The sequence below is a fragment of the Doryrhamphus excisus genome, linkage group LG13, assembly GCF_037039965.1.
Source record: "Doryrhamphus excisus strain RoL-2023G ecotype Guam linkage group LG13, RoL_Dexc_Guam_v1.1, whole genome shotgun sequence".
Taxonomy (NCBI): Eukaryota; Metazoa; Chordata; class Actinopteri; order Syngnathiformes; family Syngnathidae; genus Doryrhamphus; species Doryrhamphus excisus.
The window spans coordinates 8,746,257-8,773,935 of NC_136369.1; the positions used below are offsets into that span (position 1 = coordinate 8,746,257).

The window sequence follows — 27,679 nt, forward strand, 5'->3', positions numbered from 1 at the left end:
TTCCAACCTTGTCAACACTGGGACTCCCACTACTCCGGTTTCCTCCCACATTCCAAAAACATGCTAGGTTAATTGGCGACTCCAAATTGTCCATAGGTATGAATGTGAGTGTGAATGGTTGTTTGTCTGTATGTGCCCTGTGATTGGCTGGCGACCAGTCCAAGGTGTACCCCGCCTCTGGGATGACACTGATTTTGTATCAAACTCTGAATCAAACCGTCAAATAGTCAACTATTCTAAAACACCCCTGCACAGAATTAATGACCAAAGCCAATAATAGAGTATATTAATCGAGGATAGTAAAATAAGTACAGTCAGTACAATCCTGACTTCTCGTTGTGTACTGGTGGTTTGCCATGAGTGACTGGCGACCTCCCAGTCCGTGACCATGTGCATCTCACGCTAGCTCATTGTTGTTTCTGGTGAGTTGTTTCGGGCGAGGTCATGGTGACTCAGAGAGAGAATCCGCAGGGACACAATGAAACTTAGTAACCACAAGAAGAGGAAAAAAAATTCACATGTTGGAAGAGATGATTGTTTGTGGATGTGTGAATCTTACTTTGACAAGGACACAATCAGATAAATTATTGTGTTTAAAGGAAAACTGCACTTTTTGGGAATTTTGACCATCATCCACAATCCTTATGTAAGAAATGAACATGCATATTTTCTGGGCTTGATTACTGATTAGCTGATTACTGCACGTCATGGGACACACCTATCTAAACACCTCCAACGAGGTTTTATGTTTTTATATATACCTGTACATGCATGTTGACATACTTAGAGTATTTTGCCATATTTTACTCTTTAGTCTCATTGATTTCATATAGCATTGACTTTTCCAAACTTAAAAACACAGCAGCGCCAGCATGTAGTGTTACCACTCGGGAGCGGTCTGAGGAGAGCAGGCAAGGGTGTGGTGAAGCTAGCCGGTGAGTAGCTGTCAATACACCAGTAAAGTCATAGTAAAGTAAAAATAATTGTTGTCGCTTAGTTGATATCGTCACTTTGTATGGAAATGAAGCATTGCTGGCGCAGAATAGTTGATTTCCTTTACACCCAGTCTTAGCTGCGTCCTTTTGTCTGTTTTTATATCTTTATAATGGACAGAAAAGAGAAGCTTTCATGTCTCACATTACGATTGTGGATGAAAATTCCGAAAAAAAGTGTAGTTTTTCTTTAAATTTGCATGGCGTAAAGGAGCACACTGGTGGACAAGCAATAGAGACGTTAGACAGCAAACAAATGGTGTGATTACAACACAACTCCTCCACCTGTAAGTAATCAACTATGTAGTTTCATCTCCCAGTCATGTTTCACTTCAAAATGTGACAGAGCTGCTTTAAAGTGTCTTTTTTTTGTGTTGCAACGATGTCACCTTCTTATCGTCTTAAACACACCATTGAAATCACAGGCAGGGACAAAGGAGGTTTCGTCATGTTAGAGTATGTTGGCGTGGTGCGGCCTGACAGCGACATCTGGTGGCGAGAAACATATAGACAAACAACCATTCACACTCACATTCATACCTATGGACAATTTGGAGTCACCAATTGACCTAGCATGCATATTTTTGGAATGTGGGATGAAACCACAGTACTCGGAGAAAACCCACGCATGCTTTTTTCTTGTCGGGAGCTGATATTTTCCTGGTATTTACTCATGTTCTACTGTTTGGATAGCCATAGAACACAATATTATGTGTGCCTTGAAAAATCATTATAAATCATATAAAATGGATGGCACTGAAGTGGTTGGATGAGCTAAGGTTACACAGGAAAAAAATACATACATGATAAAAAGACGTTCTTGATTAAGTCTGGATTGTACTTACATAAAAATGTAGTCTTTCGGCGGGGACTGGCACCATTTTTGTCTTAATTTGTAGTTTTAAAAACGTCTCCATTCCTAGGTGTTTTTGAACGTCTTCTTCTGATCTTCTGTGAGCTTGTTTAACGACCGACTGACACATTACCGCCACCATGTGGTCGGAAGCTGCACTGTAACTGAGTGTCTCATGGATAACATACAGTAGCATAGCGGCTAGCCTAGTGGCCCACTGGTGCAAAACTGTATTAAGAGTAATGTGCCATTTACTTTCAGTATATACAATGTGTAGGAGAAAACGGCTGAGTCATAGGAAAGTGTAACATGTTTATAATACTTCAAATGCAGCTACTGCCCTCTTGTGGGGTTAATAAAAAGTACATCTTTGAAAAGTACATCTAGGCATTATGTTAAAGTTTTGTAAAAAGGCTGAAAAAAATCATACATCCATTTCATGACAAGACTTTGTGATATTATTAATAATTAGGGCTTGAGCACTGACAGTGCACTGCTGAGCAGAAAGATTGATATTTTTGTGTTTATTTTGTTGTGTATGATTTGAAACAAAATAAAAAAATAACAGCATGATATGTAACAAGGATCTCCTGAGGATGAATTGAGATTGAATGTACCACACTAGTTCTAATAATCACTTAAAAATCAACACCAACTTCCAGTATACAGTATAGCCCTCTTTTCCAAAGTCACAAATGACACCAGTAGCTTTTGAACAAAATAGAAAGAGACATCCATATTAATTATTTGAACAACATTTTAATGATGTTAATCACCAGTCCATATATTTTAGGAGTGAGAAGGGATGTTATGACAAATAGCCTTTTACAATGTAGCTAGTGAAGTAGTCAAGAAAGACAAGTCATAAATATTGATATAAAGACAAAAACCACACTGAAAAAGTACTTCATTGAACCGTTTTTGTTGTTCATTTTGTTTTTGCTCATACTGATCACAAGACCTCTTCCAATATTGTATGTACATAGTGCAAAAATGTAGTCAATTAACATACTTGGAAACACTTTGATGGATGTCACGGCAATAAAAAGGCAGACAACAGCATACCCTTAATCAAATTACAAATACTAATTGATTACTCTCTATTTAAACATCATTTGATTAGATTCAGAGTGGTAACACATCAAAATGGCTTCGTTTTTACATGTACAGAATGGTCACTATCGTCTTGTACACACACATTTGGGAGTTATGAGGCGTTAGTGTAAAGCTGTGTCTCTACCGTGATAAGAGTAGGTAATAGTTGGATGCCTTTTAAAAGAATACTGTTTGTAGTCATTTTTATCTCATATTGGAATTGGATCGTGGAATAGGCCTGTCCTGAGACCACAGAGCTCGTATTTGACAACTGCATGGATGGTTTTAGATGAATTACATAATGAATGCAGTTCATTAAGACAATATTAGACCATTACCCAGCCTCCCTAAGAAACTCATTTGATAGAAAGCTCCAACAACAATAGTTTTTATGAAACAGAGACCGCATCCAAGAGCTGAAGACAGGAAAAACATCAAGATCAACAGGACAAACCAGTACACCTAAACACAGCTTCTTAGAAGTTAATTCGTCTTAATTATCTGTAGAGAGTAGAACACCAGTTATTTCAACATTAAAAAACACTTTAAGAAGACTGAAAGCCCAGCCAAGCACAGATACTGTAGGTAAAACTAGAGCAGCCAAGCCAATCAAAAATAAAAGAAAACTTCCTCCTTAAATCCCTCATGGAGTAGTGAGTGTGAGAAGGAAATGGTAACAAACTCATTACATACATATGTAAAGCTAATGAACACAGCAAAGTAGTGTAAGCTATGTGGCTGTCAACACACACACACACACACACACACACACACACACGCAGCTGTCTGTGTTAAATTAAGACAGGAGTGGAAAAGTTGCAACATCCCTTCCACTGGGAGTGGTGGATCACTGGTTCGCCACTTTTCTTAAAACTTCTCCCAGAAACGAGAGAGAGAGAGTTCAACTTTGGATGTGGAAAATTGAAAACAAAAAAAATCCTCCGAATTCAAGTGTTGCAGGTTATGAGCTGTACAGGAGAGATGGATGAAAAAGAAACCTGCTGCCGTTTGGTCCCTGACCATGTGTGTTGGTCTGTCATGACAATACCTGAGATTAGGTCTGGTGTCAGGGTTTAGTGATGCAAGAACTTCTGTTTTTTTTGGGATGAGTACATGTGACAGACAGAGAGAGAAAGAGAGGGAAGTAGGAGATCCGAGGATGAGAGGTGAAATCAGGCTATGACCTTCTTGGCCTGCTCTTTGCTCTCCATCTTCACATCTGGTATATCAGCTGTAACAAAGCCCTCCTCATCCTCGGTCTGCAGTCTGTCCTCTTCTTCTTCCTCCTCCTCTTCCTCCTCCTCCTCTGTACTGTCCTGGCTCTTTCCCAGCTGCAGGTTCTCCAGAGTCTTTGACACCCACGACTCGATGCGGCTGCTGAGGGTGGGCACCTCCTCAGAAATAGGTTCGGGTGTGTAGTCCTCTTCCTCATCGTCCTCCTCCTCTGCCTCTTCCAACATCCCGGGGACCAGGGTGGAGGTAGTGGAGGTGATGGAGGAGTTCAGTGGGCCCCTACAGCTGCCATCCAGAGAGCCTGTCTCTGTGCTCTGCTGAGACGCAAGCTCCAGGCGGTCATCAGCGCGGACCTCGTCCCTCTCCCCATTACCCTGTGTGGGAAGCCCAGCTCTCTGCGGTACAGTGTTGGCGCTGGGCGGGGCAGCACTTGTGGTAACCACTGGGGTCTCACTGTCTCTGAGGTGTGCTATGGAAGGTGAAGGGCGAACTATTTCCGGCTCGGCTGGCTCTGGAGCATCTGAATTTTCCACCATACTTCTCCAGTTGGTCTCTGAAGGCAATACAAAAAGGTTTTATTTTTATTTTTTTATATTTTTCCATGTTCTTGGGACAATATTACACTCAGCAGACCCAACACTGGGTACAACTGCTTTTTGTGCTATGTATAAAAGTGAACACCATAACATTAACATTAATATATCAATAAAAAATTATTATATTAATGTGTAGAGATTCCGCACATCACTGAATGCATCTGTATTATTGCATTCTGTAGTTTTTGCATACTTTTGTCATGTGTAGGACAAAAATACTGGAACTGTATAAACACTTCTACCTTTACAAAGATAATAATGGCCAAATGTGACCACATAACAATTATTATTACTATTATAATAGTAGTTTGCAGTGATGCCTACCTATGTACAAAGGCATATTTCTAATGCAATGGTTGACATGCATTCCTTCATTTTCTACCGCTTATCCTCACGAGGGTCACGGGCGTGCTGGAGCCTATCCCAGCTGTCTTCGGGCAAGACTTCTCTCACAGGGCACATATAGACAAACAATCATTCACACCACACTCACATTCACAACTATGGACAATTTGGAGACGCCAATTAACCTAACATGCATGTTTTTGGAATGTGGGAGTAAACCGGAGTACCCGGGTAAAACCCACGTACATATGCACGGGAGAATATGCAAACTCCACACAGAGATGGTATGAAATCGAACTCGGGTCTCCTAGCTGTGTGGCCTGCACACTAACCACTTGTGCAGCCCAATGGTTAGCTATATGTGGAGCATTGTTTTATTTATTAAGTATGTTGCGGTTTTACATTACTGCAAACTACAACCACAGCTATAATAACTAAAATCATTTTACAACTCTCGCTCTGGATCTCATTAGACTATACAGTTATACCTAATGTAGTGTCAACTAAATGCACAGCCGCATCTCAGTAAATTATAATATTGTGTAAAATGAATTTGATTTCAGGACTTCAAGACAAAGATACCACTTAAAGGCTAGAGTTTGCAGTTGAGAGTATTGAACTTTTTGACTATTTTTCAAATTGTGAATTCAGGGAGGGCTCTCACCATACTCCTTTTCATTGACCTCGGAGATGGGCTCAGAGATGACAGAGCAAAAGGAGGTAGCAGAAGCTGCAGAATGGTTGCGTGAATGTCCCATGTGGTGTGGAACTTTCTTGTCATGTTTCAGAGCCTCCTCAGCTTTCTCCTGCTCCAGAGCTGACACCATTTCTTTGTAGGCCATCCTCGCCTCTTCGGTTAACGACACTAGACGGTCAAAAAGACCCTGGTGTGGAAAGACAAAGGAGTTTTGTCATTTTGTTTTGATGACAACAACTCCAAAATGTACGCTACTTGAGTCTAGACTAGTAAATACATAATAGTAGAAATGTTTCCTTACCTCAGCTCCTGAATAGTTGAAGATGCCAACGACACTAACGGCTACTAGTTTGTTGACACAGCGTCCGAGAGCCTTTCTACCCAAAGCAAACACAAATGGAATCTCCTGCTCTCTGGCCATGGCAATTACATTGTACAGAGCTTCATCTAAGCCTCCTGCAACACAGCACACAAAATCTTCAAAAAGTGCCAAGTTTTTTATGTGCTCCATAGTGTTCAGCAGTTTGTCAGGAACAGTTTTGACAAATTCCTCACCTTTGGCTTGGATCTTTTCACAGTTGGGAGAGATGATAACACACTTTATGTTACACAACTTCATGTGCTTAGTGACCTCCCTGAGACCCATGACGAGGCGGCGTTTGGACTTGGCCTTGTTGGGGTCCTTCTGATAGACACGCTCTTGGAAGCGGACCAGTTCCTGTAACAGCAGCGTCACACTCTCGTCTATCTCCTTGCTCAAGACTTGGTTGCAGTACCTGCAGGGGGTGACGATGGGACATTTTCGTGATTACTATAACAACTGGCTGACTCCTAATAATCAGATTCTCTCTCGCTCTCATATGTGTGTGTGTGTGTGTGTGTGCTAGGTGCCTAAATTAGGGCACCCCAACAGAAAAATGGCATCAATATTTTGCGGATCCTCCTTTTGCAGAAATAAATGCTTCTTATAGCTTCCAATGAGGGGCTAGAGGTCGGGAGGTCTGCCGAGAAAATACTTCCCCACACGAATGTTTAATTCAGCTTATGTATCCACCGTAGCGCGCAGCCATTAACAAATTTATTTATATCTATATATCCAATTTATACATGTAAGTCATTTTCCTATCATTGGAAGAGTCTATACCGGTATATAAAAAATATTGCCCAACACACACGCGTTTTTGTTTTTTTGGGATGATGGACTTTATAACTTCAAGGGTTTGAATCATGTAAAACATATCAAAATATAACAAGGTTTTGAGTATTTGAGCTAATGCTGTGTCAAGCAATTTACTGCAAAGCATTTGGATTAAATTCATTACTTTGTACAACAAACTGTTACTCGTATTTATGTTGTCACTTTTTGCTGATTTCATGATCAAAATCATCATCTCTGAAAAACAAAACCACCAGAATGTATGCACACAGTATGAAATAATGTAATTGTAGTGTGGCCTGAGGAGCTGGTGGTCAGAGCCGAGCCAGAGGAGGAGCTCAGCGACAAGCATCGTTTGGAGGCTTTAAATGCAAAATGTGTGAGAAGGGTGGCCACGGACAATAGGCCTATAGTAGAAGATACAAAGACACATTTATGGCGACTTGCATACATTTTTGCTGAAAAGGCACAACGTGTCAGACATCTGTGCCATGCTCTACAATTGCACATTGTACAAAGTTCTAGTCTTACAAGACTATCCGCTGACTTTCAGGCTTTTCTCCCAGCCAAGGCTATTTTTGGGTGGGACAAATATTTGCTAATAACACGTCACGATTTCTGACTGCGATTGCAAGACAAAGTCACTTACTCTCTGAAACGTCGACTGTGGATTTTTGTGATTGCGTTAGAAGCCATGGGACTCCCAATTCCAGAGCTTGAAGGAGAACCCTGGGATACTGGGGTGATGCTGTATGGAGAATTCTGACTGGCAGGGGAGAGCGATGTGTCGCTGGGTACACTGAGACCATTTTCTTAGGCACAAAGAGAAGCAAGAAGTAATAATTAAAAAGAACATAACTATTATTATCTCGCTTTAATGCATACAATTCATGTGTCACCTTCTTGAGAGGCGGGTTCTTGTGATAGATCTTCAGTAAAATGTAAACAATCTTCATCATCATGCTCTTCTTGGCCCGATGACTCTTGATCTATGCTTGTTTTGCCTTTTTTTCCTTCTCGCTCCTTTAAAATAATCTACAAAAACAATACAATTTAAGAAAAATGGCAAACTCACTGTACAAATGCAATGTAATTCATTAATGTCAACAAAACCACAATTTCTTTGAACCACTGTCTTTCCTTTCATGACCTCAAATACGGTTTTCTATATGAACGGACAATAAATTCACAAGGAGATAATCTAAAATATTATAGAAACTATTAGAAATGCTAAATAGGGACCACCTCCTTAACATATCAATTATTGTTTATGCAAGTGTCAAGGTCAAGGTCAAGTGTACCAATACCACATCCTTATCATTAGCATCTACCACAAACCTTCTTAAGGGCCGTTGGTCGCTTGACTTTGGGGATTTCTCGCTCCTTTCCTCGCTTTATGCGAGGAGCATTGGAATCCAAATTATTAGGGGAGCCCAAGTGTGGTTGTTGATGCCCCTTCAACATGACCGCCAGGTTGGTTGAGCCAGATCTGTGGAATGGAGCAGTGGTTCCAACTAGAGTGAAATAAAAACAAAGTGAGTACACAAGCAGACCAGTGCATACACAACAATCCTGTAGAATGGGTTTAAGAATCTAAGATATAATGGTTTAGGGCAGGCAGTAAGTACCAATTTGGGATGTGATACCTGTAAAGGACAGTGGCTTGGTATTGTTAAGTTGTCTGGCCTTCATCGCCTGCTGATGTTTAGCCAAAGCTGCCAGCATGTCGCCCAAGTCCAGCTCGACGGGAGTTTTGCTCTTCTTGCCTGCTGCCTTGGTGAGGGCCTCCTGACAGGTGGGATGATGAAAGATGCAACAAGGTCACTCTGCTGAACCAGTCATGGGCTAGCAGCAGTCCATGGAGCTTAAAATGATTTCATGTTACTGAGTGTGGATCAAACAGGGCAGAGTACCTGTAGTTTCTGCTGTTCCATGCTGATCTCAGAGTATTCTTGAGCAGTGGCCAAGGCAGCAGCCAAGGCCTTTTTCCTCTGGCTCTTGGCCCTCTTGGGAACCGATGTGGTAATTGGGATGGGTGTCTGCACAATGTTGATAGGGGAGTTTTCGGGTAGGTTTTCTAGCTGCAGTAAAGAAGACGACAAAATGTTCAATGGACCATGTACTATATATGTCTGAAATAAAGTTGATAATGATGACGATCATATGTTGGCTAATACACTGCATAGGAAAACACAATTCAGATCAGAGTTCACCATTCCAAAGTGTACTATGGCGAACTGAACTCCTACATTGGTTGGTACAAACACAATTCTACTAGTTTGCAGTACACCTACCAGGTTTTTATGTAGTTTGGGCTGCATATGAGTCTGGGCTGGAGTTGGTTCCACTTTGGTGACACGATGGGCGGCACCTCCAGTGGGTAAATCTGGGAATTCATCTTCATCCTTGTGATGTATAAAGGAGATTTTACCACAATAAATGCAAAACACTAAAAATAAAAGTGTGTGCCTTACAAAAGTATTCAAAGTCTCACCTCAAAGTAAAGGGGTTCTGGAGTAAGCTCATCATTTGTGACCCCGACTGGCTGCAGGCTTTGTTCTGTCTGGTTTGGCAGAACATGCCCACGACAGCCACTATGAAAATCCTATTTGGCAGTTTTTGAGAGAACAGTAGTCAGGGGGGGAACCTGAATTTATATGCAATAATTATACAGCCTCTATGTATTTGTGAACATGAAAAAAGTAGGACGAGAGGCACCATCTGTGACTGCAAGCAGTGTGCTCACAGTTGGGCAGTTTAGCTGCTTCACTATCATAGGTTCTGTGCCCAAACCATTTAAAATTAACAACATTAACATTTATTTGACTGCTCTAGTTAAAACATTAAAATATAATCATCCAAAGAAAAATCTCATATTTTTATATTTATGTAGCAACTAATCCAGTGGACTATACTGCACCGGTGAGAAGTTCCTCTGTTCAGGATTCTTTCTGTGGTCTGCTCTGTGGAATTGGCCATTCCTCTCCCCCCAGTTCTTCTGGGTAGCCTGAGAGGCTACATTTACCCATGTACCTGCTGAAAAAAAGGAAAAAAGGTGTATTGCTAAATTTACATCACATCACAGTCACTTTGCCATGGCTATGAATTTAGGTTTTGATTTTACTCTTGCATTGGATGCCAATAGATGAGTTTCAAAACAAATGTAACAATGATAGCAATATGTAGAAATGCGAGGTCAGGAAGGAAAGTATTTACCTACTTTGGGTAAAATTAAACTTACTTGTCATTACACCAGTCTCAACACCCTATAAAGGACAAAGAAAAGAGATACTTTGATATGTACAGTTTTCACAACTACAGTTGACAGACTTGTTAACAAATTTGTGATTGTGTTTACTACACATACAAATTAAGACACTGTATAATAAAGTTAAACCTTTGTTAAAATTTTATATGAGAGTCCAAACCTGTTGCCATACCGTGGATGTTGCTGAGGTCTCCACTGTTCGCTGTGTTCCTCCTGCGGCCTGGTTATGTTTGGGGCTACAGTAGCCGCTGTCGCTGTCTATATCGGCCTCACTTGTGCCCTGATCACTGTAGCTTTCAGACGGATTGGACGGCCGTCGCTTCTTTGTACGGTTCTTCCACAGCAGGGGACTGGCCTGCTCGGCAGTGCACCGCCCGGACAGCTCACCTGGGAAATCTGATGACAGATGAGAGCAAATTGCATAATAGGGCTCTATTATAAATATCTGACTTGAGGTAGAAAGACAATAAAACTTAACTGACACTGTCAGAGGGGCATTATTGGCTTCTCGCTTCTTACATTTGATATACTTGATTATATATGATTAGATCATGAACTTATGCATTACAATGTCATCTTTGAAAATGCATTTGCATTAACAACAAAGGACTATACAAATAGTGCAGAAAATGCAACGTTGAGCAAATGCATACCTTGTATTCCAAAACAAACATGTTTTCATAAAGAATTCAAGCACAACAGTAATCTCAAGATGAGAATCAAGACTGGTAACATCATGGGTTGCACATACGCAAATAACTGGAGCTAACTGGAATCGCTACATTCTCATTTGTTTAGAAGCACAAGTATTAGCATCATGAACCTGTAAGACCAGATGCGGCTACTACCGCCACTGAAACTGATTCTGCACAGAAATGACGGTGTGTTGTTCTCAAGAGAATGACATTAATTTTGTGTGAAACATTGTCTACCTAAAAGGGAAAAAAATAAACCTGAAATTTATGATTTGGTTGCTGGGTTTTTTTTCAAATCAATTTTGATTTAAACTGTCCAGCACCATTGGGAATAAGCTCACCTGTCTGCTGAGCTGCATCCACCAGTAGTACTTTCTTAGTTCGACCATCAGGGCCTATGCTGCAGACTTCCTTCTGGACTACTGTATTCCTGGGTGGAGGACGCCGACCCCTCAGAGGCTGGCAAACACTTAACTGTTGCTGTTTTACAATACAGTGTGGGTTTACTGTGACACATCATTTTCAGTGTGACAATATTACATTAGTCAACCCTTTTTACCTTAGGGAGATTAGGTCGGACCATGCCTCTTCCTCTTTGATTTGCCATCCCATACGACGGCCCAACGGGAAGAGGTCTATCACCAACATCTGCTGAGACTTGGTTAACAACCCCAGGCTGCACTGGCCCTGGATAAGTGCCAGGGAATGGTTGGTAGAAGCCCATCACTTGGGGACATGGAGCAGGCATAATCTGGTAGTAGGCATAGTCATTGGACACGGGTGGCTGAGGGGAGGACATAATTGGGTAGGCCAGGTAGGGGCCGCCAGGGTTTGGGTTAGGCTGCTGCCAGCGCAGCTCCCCGCCATTGTACATTAGATGTTGTCTGTAAAAGATAAGGGAATTCAGTTTTGTACTTTTCTTTGAAACGAAAATCATTTCCATAACCAGAATAATGCCAACTAATTTAATAACCATAGATCACAAACAGCAGTTAATCACTACTGTTTTACTGTCATTTTTTAACTACTATTTGCTTATTAATATAGTTTCTTTTTTGCTTTGTTCACACAGGATGTGAAAAAATACAAACTTGTTAACATGTTTAAAGAAACCAAACCACATCACACTATACGCCCTTGGTAGTACCACAGGTACCATATGTTAGGTTTGTTAAGAGGGTGTGTTCATGATATACACAAATGTTAACATTTTTACAACCAACCCCCATAGCAGTCATTTCCTTGCATTCAAATGGGGGTTGAGGGGCACGACTAGACAAAAGGAACGGATGTGTGCTCTGTACAGGACATAGAAGATCACTGTGGACAAAGAAGAGAGCTGCTGGAAACACTTGTGGTGGTTCAATGCCAACTCAACAACTCCAAGCTGGTATTTAATACAATTTAAGGGGACCTGAAGGAAAAGGTCAAAAATGCATTGAAAATATGTACTTAAAATACTCTGTAATTTGCCTGTGTGTTCATTGCACATTTGACATAAGCTTCATTTCCAGGCAAATGACATTGCATGCTGGATATGGATGTCGGCCTTGCATTTGATGAATGCAAATAAAAGAAAGGAGCTGGTTGTTCTTGGGCAGTTCAAAATGACAACTAAATAAACAGTCTTTTCAGAGAAGGCTTTAGAAAGACCTGTCCACATATCAGCACGGCCCCAGGCTGCAACTCAGTGGCCGCATTTTGCGACTAAAATATGACACTTTGCAAGTGAATTTTTCATCTACTCACACATGTGCAACCGTGAGAATGAAAAATAATCTGTGAAATGTGACGGCAGCTTGTCACAGTGTATGCCTATCAAAGAAAGCGTGTGTTATCGCTTGCATTTGTGATCGCCCATGTTTGACTCAAATTTTAGTTTGATTATTTGTTTATCTTTGTTAAACAAATAATCATCTTTATTTCAAAATTTTGCCCGTCTTCGCTGTTTCTCTGGCTGCAGCTAGCTGGTTATAGTTATCCACCTAGTCTAAGAATCTAAATGTGACTTTTTTTGTTTTTACCACAGCAACATCTTGTCTTTACAATAAACAAACAATGCAGTTCATCTTGAGCTCTTTTTTGTCACAACTACAATGGCTATCACATTCATGGGGTACGTGCTTTAAAGTGTCACTTAACAACCTTGCTCTCTTATCATTACAATAATAATAACGGTGTTTTGTCTTCTAACCACTAGTTGTCAACATAAACAAGAAGTGGGTAGTACATCAAGAGCAACTTACCCCTTCGTAGGCTAAGTTAATTTCTGGTCAGATTTCGGTGAAGTAAGGAGTTTGACTTCTCAAAACAATACGCATTCTTGTGTCTGTGACAAAGACATACACAAGATCTTCCACTGCCAAACTCTTCACTTGTGTAACCACTGCTGGCTAACTGGACTACATTTTTCGCCACCAAAATCCGACCAGAATTGAACATATCTCTTTAACAGGTAGCTATGAGTAATGGTGAACTACCAGTAGGTTACAGCTGATCAGTTGAGTAGCTTAGCGAATAATATTTGCTTCAACTCCCAATATTTATTATAGCTGATCAATTCAGACATGACGCCTAATGATCAGAAAATAGTAGGGATGAGCGAGTATACCACTATCTGTATCTATATCCGTTCACCCATCAATTTTAAGTTAGGGGCAAAAGTGGTCCTGGTAAAACAAGTTAGTCTGGAGCCCTGTACCCCCTCCGCCTGTGACACAGTACCTGTTGTGTTGGTTCTCCTGCACAAAAGGGTAGCAGGTGATGAGGTAGCTGGGTATAGGAGTGGTTTCCACCCCTCCATTACCCCCTCCCATTCCTCCGCCACCTCCTCCTCCTCCACCTGTCGGCTCTCCTGAAAGACTCATGCTGATTAGGGATCCGTCAAGACCTTTTTTCTGTGGGATGAATGGTTCCACTTCGGCTGAAAGTTTCACATCCTGTAAAAAGCAAACAAAATGTGATTAATTAGTAATTAATTTTTAAATATGCATGAGAATAAGAAATAGGTTTAACTGTGAAAGCTGAGATACAGTGGCGCATCTGAAGCTGACAAATTCTTGGAATAAAAAACAATCTGAGTAAATTTTCATTTAGCCCAAATAAGTTGATTGGTCACTCACTTTTAGCATCTAAAGTGCCATTTTGCCTCCTCTTCCACTGAAGAAAGATGGTCTCGAGCCCCAAAACACGCGGCTTCAGCTTCTGAACTTTTCTCATTTTTAATCTTCTTCACATTTTACCCATGAAAATAGCAAAAAATGCTAGTATGCTAATGTTAGACACCCCCGGTCTAAGGTCTAACCAATTGCTCGTTTAATCGAAGCAACAAGCTTCCGCTCAATAAAAAAAAATCGTTACTTTCAGCCAATGGCCCTGGAGTTCTTTTTAAGCAGTCCAAGACTGAGATAGCCAATTAAAGAGGGTTGAGCGGGTTCAGCTAACAAAGCAGCTGCCTAAATCTCAGAAACAGTGCTCAGGATGCAAGTTACAATGTAGTCTGTGGATGCAACACAAACAGCTATTGTATCCCACCACCACTGGCAGTGAGTGCTTCTTCTCCCACTTTGCCTTTACAGATGTTAGCTTGTCTGCTTAGAAATTAGCTAATTCAGTCAAACCAGATAGTTATTGAACTCTCCACATGCAGAATATGGCTACAAGAAGTTGTTGTTCTAGGCTTGCATAGTGGTACTGGACAGGTGATAGCAGGCTGTTGCGGGATTATGTCTGAGAGGATAACAGAGACAGTTGCATTGGGTAATCTAATTATATGGCAAGGTACAGCATCCATGAGCACAAGTAATGAAACCTGAATTTTGAACACGGGTGATAAGTATTGTTATGTGGTTTTATGTTTTCAAATACTATGATAGTATCGATGGCTTGACTGACCATGCATGTATGTGTCAGTTAGTGTTGGTGAGGGAGAATGGCTGCAATTGTGAAAGTTGCATTGAGGTCAGACGCAGATGTGCATCCTTTGGGGATGGTAGAGCCAACACGGATTAGACCGAGATCCACTGTTCTCACAAGCCTTTATTTGTACAATAATTAATTAATTAAACACTTTTGAACATTTCACTCACCATATTGTGGAGTGTGACCTGGGAAAATAAGGACAATTATGGTCCTTATTAAGGTCCAGGATGAGCAGGAAACTATTAGCTGTATTTGACTGGTCACCGCACCAGTCATCACATGGCACGTCTCAGTAATTATCCCGGGCTCAGATTGAATCCGTTGCGGCTCCGGGCCTGATCCGGCTAGCCGCAAAGTGCCACTCACACTGACTCTGGTAGACGCAGGTGTGAGCGCCGCTCTGGCTGCAGGAATCCATAGCTTGACCAGAGAGCCCTCCGGCGTAAAAAGTTAAGACCCCAAACGGATTCTTTGCATTGTTCCGTACGGCCGCCGGAGACACAGCTGCACTGCAACGAAGCCGCGACGGATTCAGTGTGAGCCCAGGGTAATTCTAGGCAAGTGACTTAAATTTTGTTCAATAACTCTAAAGTGTGTGTTTATTGAGTGGTTAGCACGCAGGCCAGGAGCCTCCACAGCTAGGAGATCAGAGTTCAATTCCACCCTCAGACATCTCTGTGTAGAGTTTGCACGTTCTCCCCGTGCATGCGTGGGTTTTCTCCGGGGACTCCGGTTTCCTCCCACATTCCAAAAACATGCTAGTTTAATTAGTGACTCCAAATTGTCCATAGGTATGAATGTGAGTGTGAATGGTTGTTTGTCTATATGTGCCCTGTGATTGGCTGGCGACCAGTCCAGGGTGTACCCCGAAGACAGCTGGGATAGGCTCCAGCACCCACGTGACCCTCGTGAGGATAAGCAGTAGAAAATGAATGAATGAACTCTGTATTGTCTGTTATACACTGAAAAAAAACAAGCTATTAGTGTGGGGGTCATAAAAAATGAAAATTGAAGCAGCAAAGTTACTCAAGTCATTTCCATAATTTTGGGCCATGACTGCCGATGCACACATACTTTATTAATCAGAAACAGAAATTACACAATGTTATGGGCTGTGTTTGGGGATGAGAGAGGAACCTCAAGTACACGGAGAAAGCATGAGGAAAAGACGAAGACACAAGAGAGGTGACAATGAAGATTTTAACCCGGTTCTCCTCACTGTGAGGCTAGTAAACTAGCAAGGATCATTATTTCTGAATATTATTTACGATTTTGAAATGTTCATATTCCAAAAGTCTTATATATTAGACCACACTTTGTTGACAATATATCAACCCAGAGCTTTGTCCCACTTCACCACCACACCTCATTGCATCACAACCCAAACACAGGCTCTGCTGTGAACTCTGACGTCAGAGGAATGTTATAAATGTTGACGAACCAGACATTCTCCTTTGCACTATTTATAAAAACTTATACCGCACCCGAAGCTGGCTCATGAATGGAAGTTTATCCAGGTCACATTTAAACAGGTAAAATTTGAAAAACATTAAAACTTTTAAAAGTTTATAAGCTGTTACGTTTCGTGGCTCCAGACATTTTTGTTTATTGGAAGAGGAGGCAAAATGGTTCTTTCGATGCTAAAGGTTGTGGACTCCTGGTCGAGACTGTGGTATGGAGTCAATTGTTGCTTAGTTGTTGCCCTGATTACAGTTGTCGTCCAATGACAGCTGATATGTTTTGGCTTCACATAGTTAGCCAACTTAGCATTAACATAGACGTCGCTCCCAGGGCTTAAATCGATTAACAACTTAAAAGGATATAGGTCATAATCTCGCGTCGATTAAAAAAACCCCGTTAACTTGCGATACAAAATGAAATGGCTTATTTCAATGCATAACGCCTATATTGTTGAGAAATGCTGCTGCCATTAGCGCTAATGACGCTGCTAGCCAATAGGTTAACTGTTTGCCTTACTGTTGTCCACCGCAAACGCCCATCTCAAAACAACGTGGGGTTTTTGTATTCGTCTCAACACACAAATCAATTAAAAAACAGTTACAACAAGACTGTCATTTGGAATTACGAGAGATAATTTCTCTCCATCAAAACCTCAGCTCTGGGCCTCGTAACAATACTATAAAGCTGTGCTTCCTGTATAACATGCTAATGCTTTAGCAAGACGCAAATAAAAATGTAATTTTTAAATGACTACCTTTATGTCACTTGCATCCATGTCAGTCACCGACACGGCGACAGACCGTCATTGATCCCAGGGTGGACGTCAGCCTATGGACCTTTTTATCTTCTTCATGGTAAATAACTGAAATTCCTGAAGGTTTAGCGAAATGGATACTGGCTTCCTAGTGAATGCACTGCAGCGGCTTGCGGGGTTTAGCGGAGCAAGGTCCGCTAGCTACAAGCTAGTAGCGCTGGTTTACTGCGAATGAAGGCAGACTACAGTGGAAATGGGAGGCAACAAAGCGGAAGTCGTTCAGGCTATGGACGCCCCTATTGGCTGAAAAACATATGACGCCATAGAGGCGCAGTACAACTTTAATCAGTGATGCAAATCTAGTAATCACGATGAAAACACTCCCAAGTTTCTTTTTAAGTACTGAGAGGACTTTGTTTATTACCAACAGGCAATAGTATACATTAAAATACTGTGTATGTTTTCCTCATACACATTTGAACAACCAAAATATCTGCACATGGAAGGATCTGCCAATCTGGTACATGAAAAACAAGTGTCAGTGATTTCCTCTCATCAGGACAAAACAGCACACTTTGAACACATTCGGTTCTTGCAGTCTTCTTGAAATCAGTGGTGTTATTCAAATCTCGTGGCGTTTTGTCTCTGAAGCAAGGCAGCATACTTGATGGATGTATTCAAACATGCCATTTTTCCTTGTCTCTTGATTTTCAATGGCATCATGTGAGCTTGCTCACAATCGCCTGGTTGAGAGAGTTCAGCTGATTTGTCCATTTGTCTAAAGCTGTATAGCGAGCCCCTCCTCTCTTCTGGTAGTCTAGTTCTAATAGCTGGTTTACTTGGTCGATTCGTCCGTGAATTGTGCTGGAAAAAAACACAAACACAGCTTAAGAACAGCTAAAACTAGCAGCCAGGACAGCACATCTCGACACAAGGTACAGCTCAATTTTATTCATAATCTCAAAAGGTTATCATCAATGATGTGTAATTCAATCTGTTTTGGGCAGAAAGGATCACCTAAATATGTGACCTATTTGTTTAATTATGTGTCAGGGAAACAAAAATACATACTTATCCAAAATGCACTGCACCAGCAGACTCTCCACATCACAAACATCAATATTCAGCTCCTGAAACACAAAGTGGTAGAGAGGTACTTGTCACATACTCCTGGTAATCAGAGAGATGGAAATTATGCAAATGTACATTTTTAACAAAGTGCACATTTGCATTTCAGATGTTCCAGCAATATTGTACCATATACCGTCACAATAGCAGAAGGGAACAAGTGCATGCCAGTCAAATTGATAAGTGAACAAAAGGCGACATCCTCGTGGCACTCCACTACTGTCTGAAACCCATGTTATCATAGATGTGTATTTGCCCTTGCACCACAGCAAAAGCATAACATAATGGTGGTTTAGTAAACTGTTGATAAAAACTTCCAAAACAAGAGAATCCACAATCATCAACAGTCATGCAACACATCTCACAAGACTTTGGCCATGCCCACATGAATGGGGGTATTTTTCAAAACACAAATGTAGGTTTTTGTCCTTAAAAACATCCCCCACACAAAAAGAGAACTTCAGTATCTATGCATAGTATCCATGCACAGGTAAAAATGATCTTTTTGTTTTCCATTATAGGAAATGTTATCATTATCTCATTTATTACAAAATGATGTTAGTTTAATTTTGTGTAGTGGTAGACACCTGTATGCGCCTTACTCACAAGCGATAAAAAAAACATTCATGATGTTGGAATACACACTGCAATGTCAGCTGTTTGTTAGAGTTGACAAGCATCGTCTTTCCTCCCTATGTACATGAAACACCATGCCATGATACAGCTCAGTGCACATTTCACTGTATCCATGTCTGATTATTTACAATTGTTTTAAATACCTTAGAAATGAAAGGGATGTGTATTCTTGTGTATGGTTTGATGAGTTTGATAAGTACTTGAGTTCTAATGTTCCGCAGCAGTTCTGCAAAAACAAAAAGCAACTGTATTAGCAAGATATTCTTGGTGCATGTGGACGGAAGTCACGGTTACCACTCACCCTCTATGTGCTCCCTGATGAAAGGGTCGTCCATTATGTTACTGTGATTTGTTTTCAAGATTTTCTCAAATTCGGTGATGTCATTGTTCTGGTAGGCGCTACAAGAAAAATAGTCAATGCTATTATTGAACACCACACTGTGTCACATAACAGATCCCAATGAATAAGGGACAGTGTCCACTATCCGCCGCACAGTGCACAAGTGGTTAACATGTAAGCGACAGTCAGGAGATCGAGAAGACCTGGTTTCTAATCTCCAGTTGGGCATCTCTGTGTGGAGTTTGCATGTTCTCCCCGTGCGTGTGTCATACGTTTTCCTCCCATATTCCAAAAACATGCATGGTAGGTTAATTGGCGACTCCAAATTGTCCATAGGCATGAATGTGAGTGTGAATGGTTGTTTGTCTATATGTGCGGCTGGCGGCCAGTCCAGGTTGTGCCCCGCCTCTCGCCCGAAGCCTGCTGGGATAGGCTCCAGCTCATCCCCGCGACCCTATTGAGAATAAGCCCCATAGAAAATGGATGGATGGATGTCTAGTATCCATACAAAACAAAAGACCAAAGTCGAACAATTAAGATTTTAGGTAAAAAATAGTCAAACTAGTAGAATAATATATTATTAATAATAAATGTAACAGCAGGATAATATCACATATTAATAGATTCTTACCTTACTAAGTTTGTCATTGCGAGAATCTCCGGGTCATTTTTGTATGGTTTGGCCTTTGAAGGGGAAACAAGAAAATATTAGGCTGCGTTTTCTCTGTTGAAAACAACAATTCAGAATTGAACACTTTCTAAAAACAACAACAACAAAAAACATACGGTAGTAACAAACATTTAGATTTCCAAGAAAATAACAAAATGCTAAAGACACACCTCTTGTGAGTCAAAAGGATTTATTCCTGACTTCATTAGCATGTTGGCGAGCACCAGGTATTTCAGACACGTTGTCCTTCTTGGGCTTCCAGATTCATCGTAATTTTTAAAGGCCTCAAAGAAATCTGTGTGAGCTTTTTCAAATTCCCCCTCTCTCAAATGCATTTTCCCGCCGCACTCTGTTTAGGACCAAACAAGCACATGTCATTCATCAAGACAAGTTTTACAACATGCTATATGAAAAAAAAAAAAAAAAGAAAGTTGCCAGCTGAATGAACAACCACTTACCTCGGATAACCCCCATTATAAGTGGATGAGGAATGGCAGATTTAATATGGAGAGACTGCTCATACAGGGCTTTCAATTTCTTGTTGTTTTTTTGTGCAGTGTACATCTGAATTTCCAAAGCATAAATCTCCAACAATTGTGTGCCTTTCTTCAGGTCATCCTCTCCATCATCTGTCTGTGAGAAACAGGAACACAGGACACTAGTCCAACCATACTTTAAAAAAAAAAAAAACATTTCAAATGTTTTACTCACTGAAACAGACATTTGCAGTGTATGTATATGTATAAATGTGATGTTAATGTCACCATGTACGCTTGAGTTTGTTGTATCGACATGACTACCCTGAAGGTCGCCGTGTTTATGTTCAGGCTGTTTTTTTTCTCTTAGTAAATTTGACCCACCAATTCCAAAATAGCTAACAGGTGTAGCAAACAGCTATGGGTTGTACAAGAAACCTAAATATGCCCTCAACTTTCTCTTTGCCAAAGTCTAAATGCCCTAGGACAGTGCTTCTCAAACAGTGGGACCACCCGCCCTGGCGGGGGGCACAGCGGAAGGTGGTGGGAGGATTAGAGGCTTTTATTTTCTGGCAGACCTGCGGACATGGACAAATTTATAGTACTCTACATGCAACTTGACTCTATAAAAGGCTTGTATGCTCTCCATTTTGTTGCATTTTCTTTGTTTCAGTCTGTTCAGTACATGTATAAATTAATAGGCATTATCGTTTTCTCTCGCATTTCAAATCGAGAGGGCTTGAAAGCATTTCTGTCATTTGGGGGGTGCATGACAGAAAATAATTGAGAGCCACTGCCCTAGGGAAACAAGTGAAACCCCCTCCCACAAACACCAAAAGTATGTGAAAAGGGATGTAAGCCAGCCTCGTCTGGAGTTGCATGTCTAACGCAGTAATGTGTGGCTTTACTGTGACACCCACAGCTACAAGATTCCAGCTAGCTAATGATTCATGGCTGATCAAGTAGGGCCCTCATATAACAGCCCCAGGAGTCCTTTAAATATTATATAATTGTAACTGGTAATCAAGATTTTAATGTTACATTCAGAAAATCTGTCACACACTGCAAAATTGTCAAATTGAATAATACTATAGTTTCCAAGTAATCTAAAAGAGTTTGCATAGCAACAATTTGCAAATAATTAAATCGGATAGTGGCCTCTGCTCTTATATATACACGCTGTGCCTCAAATTAATCGGCGAGTGTATCAAATAAGCACATTTTTCCTCATCAGGAAACTAAATAACAGACAGTGTAATTACATTTCTGACACCATGTGGCAAAGGAGATTCTTTCAGACCCATTTACCGTAAATGCTTCCATTCAATTGACTGCTGAGTCTCCTATGGTCACTGGATGTATGGTCTATGAAAGCAAATAATCGCTGGGGTCTATGGTGCTCTTTATTCAAAATAATTAACAGCTATGCTGGTAGGCAACCCACTGATGAATTTGTTTTAACACCACAACATGGCAGTAGCTAAATTGGAAGCATCATGAGTGGTCAGTCTTATCTACCTCTGCATGCCCTTCAAAATGTTAGTTGTTCTACTCAGCTGTTGGTGTAAATCTCATGCGCGTTACACTTGCTGTGCTGTTGTTTACAACTGTTTACTAGTAATAATAATAATATTTTTTAACACACCAAAAACAAATCACAGGGACATTGCGATGTGGAAAGGGTGTTAATGTCAAAGACTGTATTTTTGTACCACCACTTGAGAGAATACCATATGTATTCTCACTTCATTTTAGGATTACAAAAAAATACTTCAAGTGTGAGTGTCGTTACCTGGCAAGACTGGTGTAACTGTCTCAGGATCTTCTGTAGCTTCCCATACTCTTCCCTCTCCAGGTACAACTTCCCAAGCTACAGAGTAAAAGATCAATTGATCAATTTATCTGTTTTACTATAAAACTTGAATTTTGACCTTAGTGTACCTTTGTGTTGGTTTTAAACCAAAGTCTGTCGTTTTTTGCATCTTTCAACGCTTCCAGAGTAGTTTCATAAAACTCTTGTAGCAAATCCATCTGATAACAATTGGAACTCATTTCAGATTAACAGAGACACCACATATTTAACTGCCAGACTCTCCCACCCACTAACCTGTTTGGAGGTAGAGATGTAGTCCAGAATGGAGTTGATGGACTTCTCTGAATAGTTCCTGGTGACTGCACTTCTGATGTACGTGAGCAGCTGTTTGTATCTGTTCATCATCTCTGGAAAATTTGTCTGTTGCAAAGACAAGACATGGAAAATACAATGACTCAAACCTGACACAGTAGTATCTGTCATGCTATAGTGGGTGAGGCGATACTTACCAGCTTAAAGTTGATTTTAATCATCTGTTTCAGTGCCTTGAACCCCCATTCACCTTTCTCCCCTTCTAATTCCAACACCTTTGAATAAAATATGACACTCATGAAATCTGCTTTTTTTAAAAATAATAACGTAATTGAGTAGCACTCCACCTTCTGGAAACTGCTGAGTGCTGCTTTGGGATCATCCTCCTTCAATGCTTTGGAGTTGTAGTACTGGTTTTCCAGGTCGACATTTGGCTCTGAATTGCTGTCTTCTGAGTATTCCTGTATTTTTGAATAAGTGTACGTCAAAATCTTATTATAGAAGTTATATAGTCCAAGTTGCTAACAAGACATAACCAAAATGCAGGAAAGCAAACCATACAACAATGAATCATACTACTCTGCTAGTACGAGGTCCTGCTAAAGTTAGCTAGCGTATACGCTAACTAGCCGGCTGCAATGCTTCTCATTGACAGGTCTCATACACAGTAGCAAGAGAATGCATGAAGTATCTGTAAGCGACCGCACACGGTTCGAGTTTATTTTATATTAGTCGGCTGCGACAACTAGCGTGGAGCGTGTGTAGCCAGCTAGCAAGGTAACCTGAGACTTGTGCTTTCGTATTAGCTCAACAAGCTAACTACAGGGCTAATGCTAGCTAGCCTGCACTGTCCGGCGCTTTCCAGTTAGCGCTCAGTTCAAGATAAAAGGCAAAGTTTGGTAGTTTTAGAAATAAATACCAGGTCGTAGTCTTCTTCATCATCACACATAAAATCGTCCTCCATGTCAGACATTGTGATAGTCCTTGTTATCCTTGTTGAGAGAAAAATAGTTGCCCGGCCTGTGCTGTGTTTTGCGGCGATGGGGAGGTGGTGTGTCAGGCTGGAAAGAGGAGCGAGGAACTAGTTTCAGTCCATAGATGGCGCTATTGTACCATCTCTGGGTGTTACAAGGTGACACCAACCTCTTCATAAATACTCTGTTGTGATGTTTTGTACATTTGTAAATTTCTTCCTCTTCCATAAGAAATATGACTGCTTTTCTTCTTCATATTAGAATACCTTATCTAGCATTAGAATGCCCCACATATAAAAATTCTACCCAAATGCACTTCCTCATCTTTTCAGCTGATGTGATATACAGTATCAGTCATTTTTAGAGACACTTTTGCATCCTACTGAATGCCAGTGTCTTCAAACTTTTGTAAAAGTAGGTCTGGTCGCAGAAGACCACAAAGTATTTTTAAGGAGGACATATTAAGGAGCACAACTCTTCCTAGTGGCGAAGTTGCAAAATTACAGATTTATCAACATTTTGACTAAACAAAAAATGTCTTGGGTTGGATTTACACGCTGCAGGTTTGAGTGCCCAATTCCGATTTAGTGCTTTTTCTTTTTCTAAATGAGTGTCTGTTCTTACATGACTAAAAACCTATAACAGCATGCAAACACAAGCAAAATGCATGTAACAACATGAATTACAACATCAGGCAGCAACAAGATGGAACAATAATAAACATATGTAAAAATTCAAATGTGCATATGTTGGCTTGATTCATTCCCCACTGGTTTAAATGCAGCTACCTAAGCAATTAGATTATTTTAAATTGAGAAAATGAGATACATATTTTATTAATCACCATTACATTAAATACACTAAATACAGTATACAAAATTATAGGAAACAAATGGGCCACAATTATTTAGTTAAGATCCACAATTATTTGTTGACTGGTATGGAAGGTACACCCAGATGAAACATTAATTTTCAGAAAAGGACAGTGAAAAAATATGACTGGCGAGCTAACCAAGCCATCAAGAATAAACTAGAGATAGTGATTTGGCCAGGTTTAGCTACTAACAGTGTATGCATTGTTGATCGCCTCTCTAGGACAGCTTTTGTGTGTGTGGATGTGCTACGGACTTGTGTGTGAATCAGTCATGACCGACCAGTCATCTTTAAAGGGGACCTGTTTTGCTTTTTCCACTTTTCTGACCTATAAATGTTGTTACAATGTCGTATTCTCAAATTAAAAAACGCCAAAGCATCAGATAATCAGGTTTGTGTATTTGAAATTTATATTTATTTTGTACATCTGTTCTTTTAAACCACTATTGGTATCAAATTGTAGCCAGTGGTGGTCTTCTTATATTTTCAGGAAAAAAAAAACATATTTGGAGTGGAGGACATACATAAGATGTGTACTGCTATACATTATATTACAGTACATTACAGTACAATACAGTAAATGTGTGCTCTTAGTTGGGTTTAATGACCAGCCTTGACTCCCACAGAGAGGTCTCTGGCAGAATCCCATTTATTTCCAATCACTATGCCTCTCCAGAACTCCAGAAATGTTATTCCTGTTAAGATTATGTTACTATTCTGAAAACAACCAAGCAAACAGTTTATATGTCATAGGTTTATTTAAAAAATATTGATGAGTGTGGGTGAAAAATGCGAGTGCATCATGCTAGGAAGTGAATTGGGCCATAATATTTACAATATTGAGTCATGAATCATAAACACTGATGCTAACGGGAAAGTGCATCCACTGATCCCCAGTCTGACTTACAATCTGAAAAGCTTTCAAAATGTCCACGGTAAAATTACTGATGTAAGTGTGTGTGTGTGTGTATTGACACTGTGAATATGTCTACCTGTTTCACAATATGTCTGCACACGCCGAGATGAGTCATTCTATGACATGTGTTTCATGTCTGTCCGCAATTCATTAATTGACTTAAACAAATATACCTAATAAATGGACAGCTTTTTCCCAACAATGCCCAAAAAAACCTGTGGCTTTGAGACAAAAGGCCCATGGCTCCTACTATGCCCTGATTTGTCACCATAAAGCCGACACAAACAGCTGGCAACACAAGTGAGAGTACACCTCACTGTGAACATGTCCAAATTGTGCCCAAAGTGTCAATAGTTCCACACCTTCCACTTGAGAACGGCCCACAGGTGCTCAATTGAGTTCAGGACAGGATACACACTCGGCCACTCCATTACCTTCACCTTCTACTGCATCAGGAATGAATTTGTCATCCTGAAGGTGTCTTTGGGCCCATTTTACGAAGGGGCCCATGCTTTGCTGCAGAATGTCACGGAACATTTCCCCTCCACAGCAGCACCCCACAGTGCCGGAAGCACTCATGCAGTGAAATGGATGAATGAACATATAACATCACTTTTACCTTTATTGAAGACAAGGAGAGAGGTTAGGAGAGAGAGGTTAGATCAGGGGTCTCAAATGTGGCCTGCAGGACACTAGTTTGATGCCCCCGCCTTGATATGAAAGTTTAATGTTAGTGCGGCCCGCGCAAGTTTGATATGGATGCTGTATGGTATCATGTACCCAGAAAAAATTATTACGTTTGATTAATGTTCATGTTAAAGGATAAATAACTGTTAATAGTTATCCTCCCTATCCGTGTGGAAGTGGTAAGTTTTTGGCTATTTAAGTTTAAAGGAAATAACTCGAAGGCTACCGTTTAGGTCGCTAGCTCTCTAGTTTGCGAGTTAGCATGTGTCTCAAGACCCTGCAGTTGCGCAATATGTTGTAAATAAAAAAAGAGTATAAATGTGATTTTGTCATGTCTACAGGTCTCCAATAATGCTTTGTTAATTTTAATCTGAAAAAAATAATGTCTACCCACCAACTATATGTGGTTTCTTAAGTTTTTATTATTTGCTGTTTTATTGTTATTATTATATTTATTTATTTATTACTTATAGATTGATTTTCTTTATTCTTGATTTGTTTATTTACTTTCATCTTATTTTGTGTTGAAAAATAAAAAGTAAGATATTTGAGAACAGTGGAATGTTTTATCAGAGCTTTTCTTGTAGAAAATCGAAACCAAAGCAAAGTTTATAAATTTTTATGTTTTTAATAAATGGGTTTTTTTTTTTTTGGAAAACCTGATGGGGCCCAGTCTCGCCCAGACCCTAGCTCCAGTGGCCCCCAAGTAAATTGAGTTTGAGACCCCTGGGTTAGATACAGCGACAACACGTACGATGTCCGCTCCCCTAGGGATGGCTGTGTGGATCAGTCCTCAGTTAAAAACCGCTGACAGCAAACAAGTATCTTGTTGAGACTTTGTAGCAAGACCTGGTTGTTAGTCAACCAGATAAATATGTTTTTTCGTGTTAGCTGCTACAAAAGCAGTATCAGTGGAGCTTGGTGGTAACATTGTTGGTGTTTTTTGAGATTTTTTTTTTAGCTTCAAAATACGTATTTCCTATGACGTCCATTGTTAGCTAGCTCATATTAAGTTGTTTTCTTGCGCTAGAATGCACAGAAAAGGGAAAGAAATGTGTGTTCATGTAAGCATTACACAATATCATCAATGTTATTCTTGCATCATTGTCAAAATAGATGTGTCCCAATGACGTGCATTGTTAGCTAGCTCTTATTTACTTGTTTTCTGCCATTATTATGCACAGAAATATGTGTTCATGCTTCATATAAGGATTGTGAATGATGGGCAAAATTTCCCCCAAAAGTACAGTTCCCCTGTAAGAGTTTGTTAGGCGCCACATTATAAGAACTGAGATTGTATGAGAACTGAGGCAAAATTTGGGCCAAAATGTCTGATGAAAACCGAATACAATAGTTTTTTAGACTCGAGAAGAAAATACAATTACAATCATAAGGAATCTTACAAAGATGAAAGCTGTCGTCTTTGGCCTATTACTCACACTTTCAGTTTCCTGTAAATCATTTTTGTGCAGTCCTTCTTGCCTGTTGACAGATAAACTAACCATATGTGGCCGAGTTAATAAAAAGCACGGTATTATCGGATAGCATCAAAACATATCATTATATCTGTAAAAACAGTGCTTGTGTTGCTCATTGTTAGATTGTTCAGTTCAGTGCGTAATGTTGTGGTTTGAGCCTGATTGTTTAAAGCAATAAAACGACAAGATAACACTCATCAGAAGGTGGCTCCACATCTCTCACCAGTTAAAAAAAGATTGCAGATGTGAAGTCAGACACATCTGTGTTTTCTGACAACTAAAATACCAGAACAATTAGACATAATGATAT

General features: G+C 40.3%; 2 protein-coding genes across 5 annotated transcripts; both read right to left on the reverse strand.

Annotated features, from left to right (window-relative positions):
* Window positions 1–2,584: 2,584 nt before the first annotated feature.
* Window positions 2,585–17,300, reverse strand: secisbp2l (SECIS binding protein 2-like). 4 transcript variants are annotated; one of them, XM_058089485.2, is made up of 18 exons: window positions 17,067–17,300; window positions 13,655–13,869; window positions 11,490–11,814; window positions 11,272–11,410; window positions 10,408–10,631; window positions 10,209–10,233; window positions 9,888–10,003; window positions 9,462–9,572; window positions 9,262–9,372; window positions 8,881–9,048; window positions 8,614–8,755; window positions 8,306–8,481; window positions 7,867–8,002; window positions 7,617–7,779; window positions 6,367–6,587; window positions 6,113–6,267; window positions 5,779–5,998; window positions 2,585–4,726 (listed from the first exon to the last, which is right to left on the reverse strand). In XM_058089485.2, the coding sequence occupies exons 1-18, from the start codon at window positions 17,085–17,087 to the stop codon at window positions 4,113–4,115; spliced, it is 3,282 nt and encodes a 1,093-aa protein (XP_057945468.2). In that variant the 5' UTR covers window positions 17,088–17,300; the 3' UTR covers window positions 2,585–4,112. The 4 variants fall into 4 exon arrangements, with proteins under 4 accessions (XP_057945468.2, XP_057945466.2, XP_057945467.2 ...); XM_058089483.2 differs by having other exon boundaries at window positions 8,596–8,755; XM_058089484.2 differs by having other exon boundaries at window positions 10,396–10,631.
* Window positions 17,301–17,455: 155 nt separating this feature from the next.
* On the reverse strand, window positions 17,456–23,538 carry cops2 (COP9 signalosome subunit 2). Its single transcript, XM_058089490.2, has 13 exons — window positions 23,361–23,538; window positions 22,789–22,902; window positions 22,639–22,716; window positions 22,424–22,549; window positions 22,258–22,347; window positions 22,109–22,186; window positions 20,299–20,473; window positions 20,011–20,189; window positions 19,802–19,854; window positions 19,132–19,229; window positions 18,974–19,056; window positions 18,138–18,196; window positions 17,456–17,930 (listed from the first exon to the last, which is right to left on the reverse strand). The coding sequence occupies exons 1-13, from the start codon at window positions 23,412–23,414 to the stop codon at window positions 17,786–17,788; spliced, it is 1,332 nt and encodes a 443-aa protein (XP_057945473.1). The 5' UTR covers window positions 23,415–23,538; the 3' UTR covers window positions 17,456–17,785.
* Between the last annotated feature and the right edge of the window lie 4,141 nt (window positions 23,539–27,679).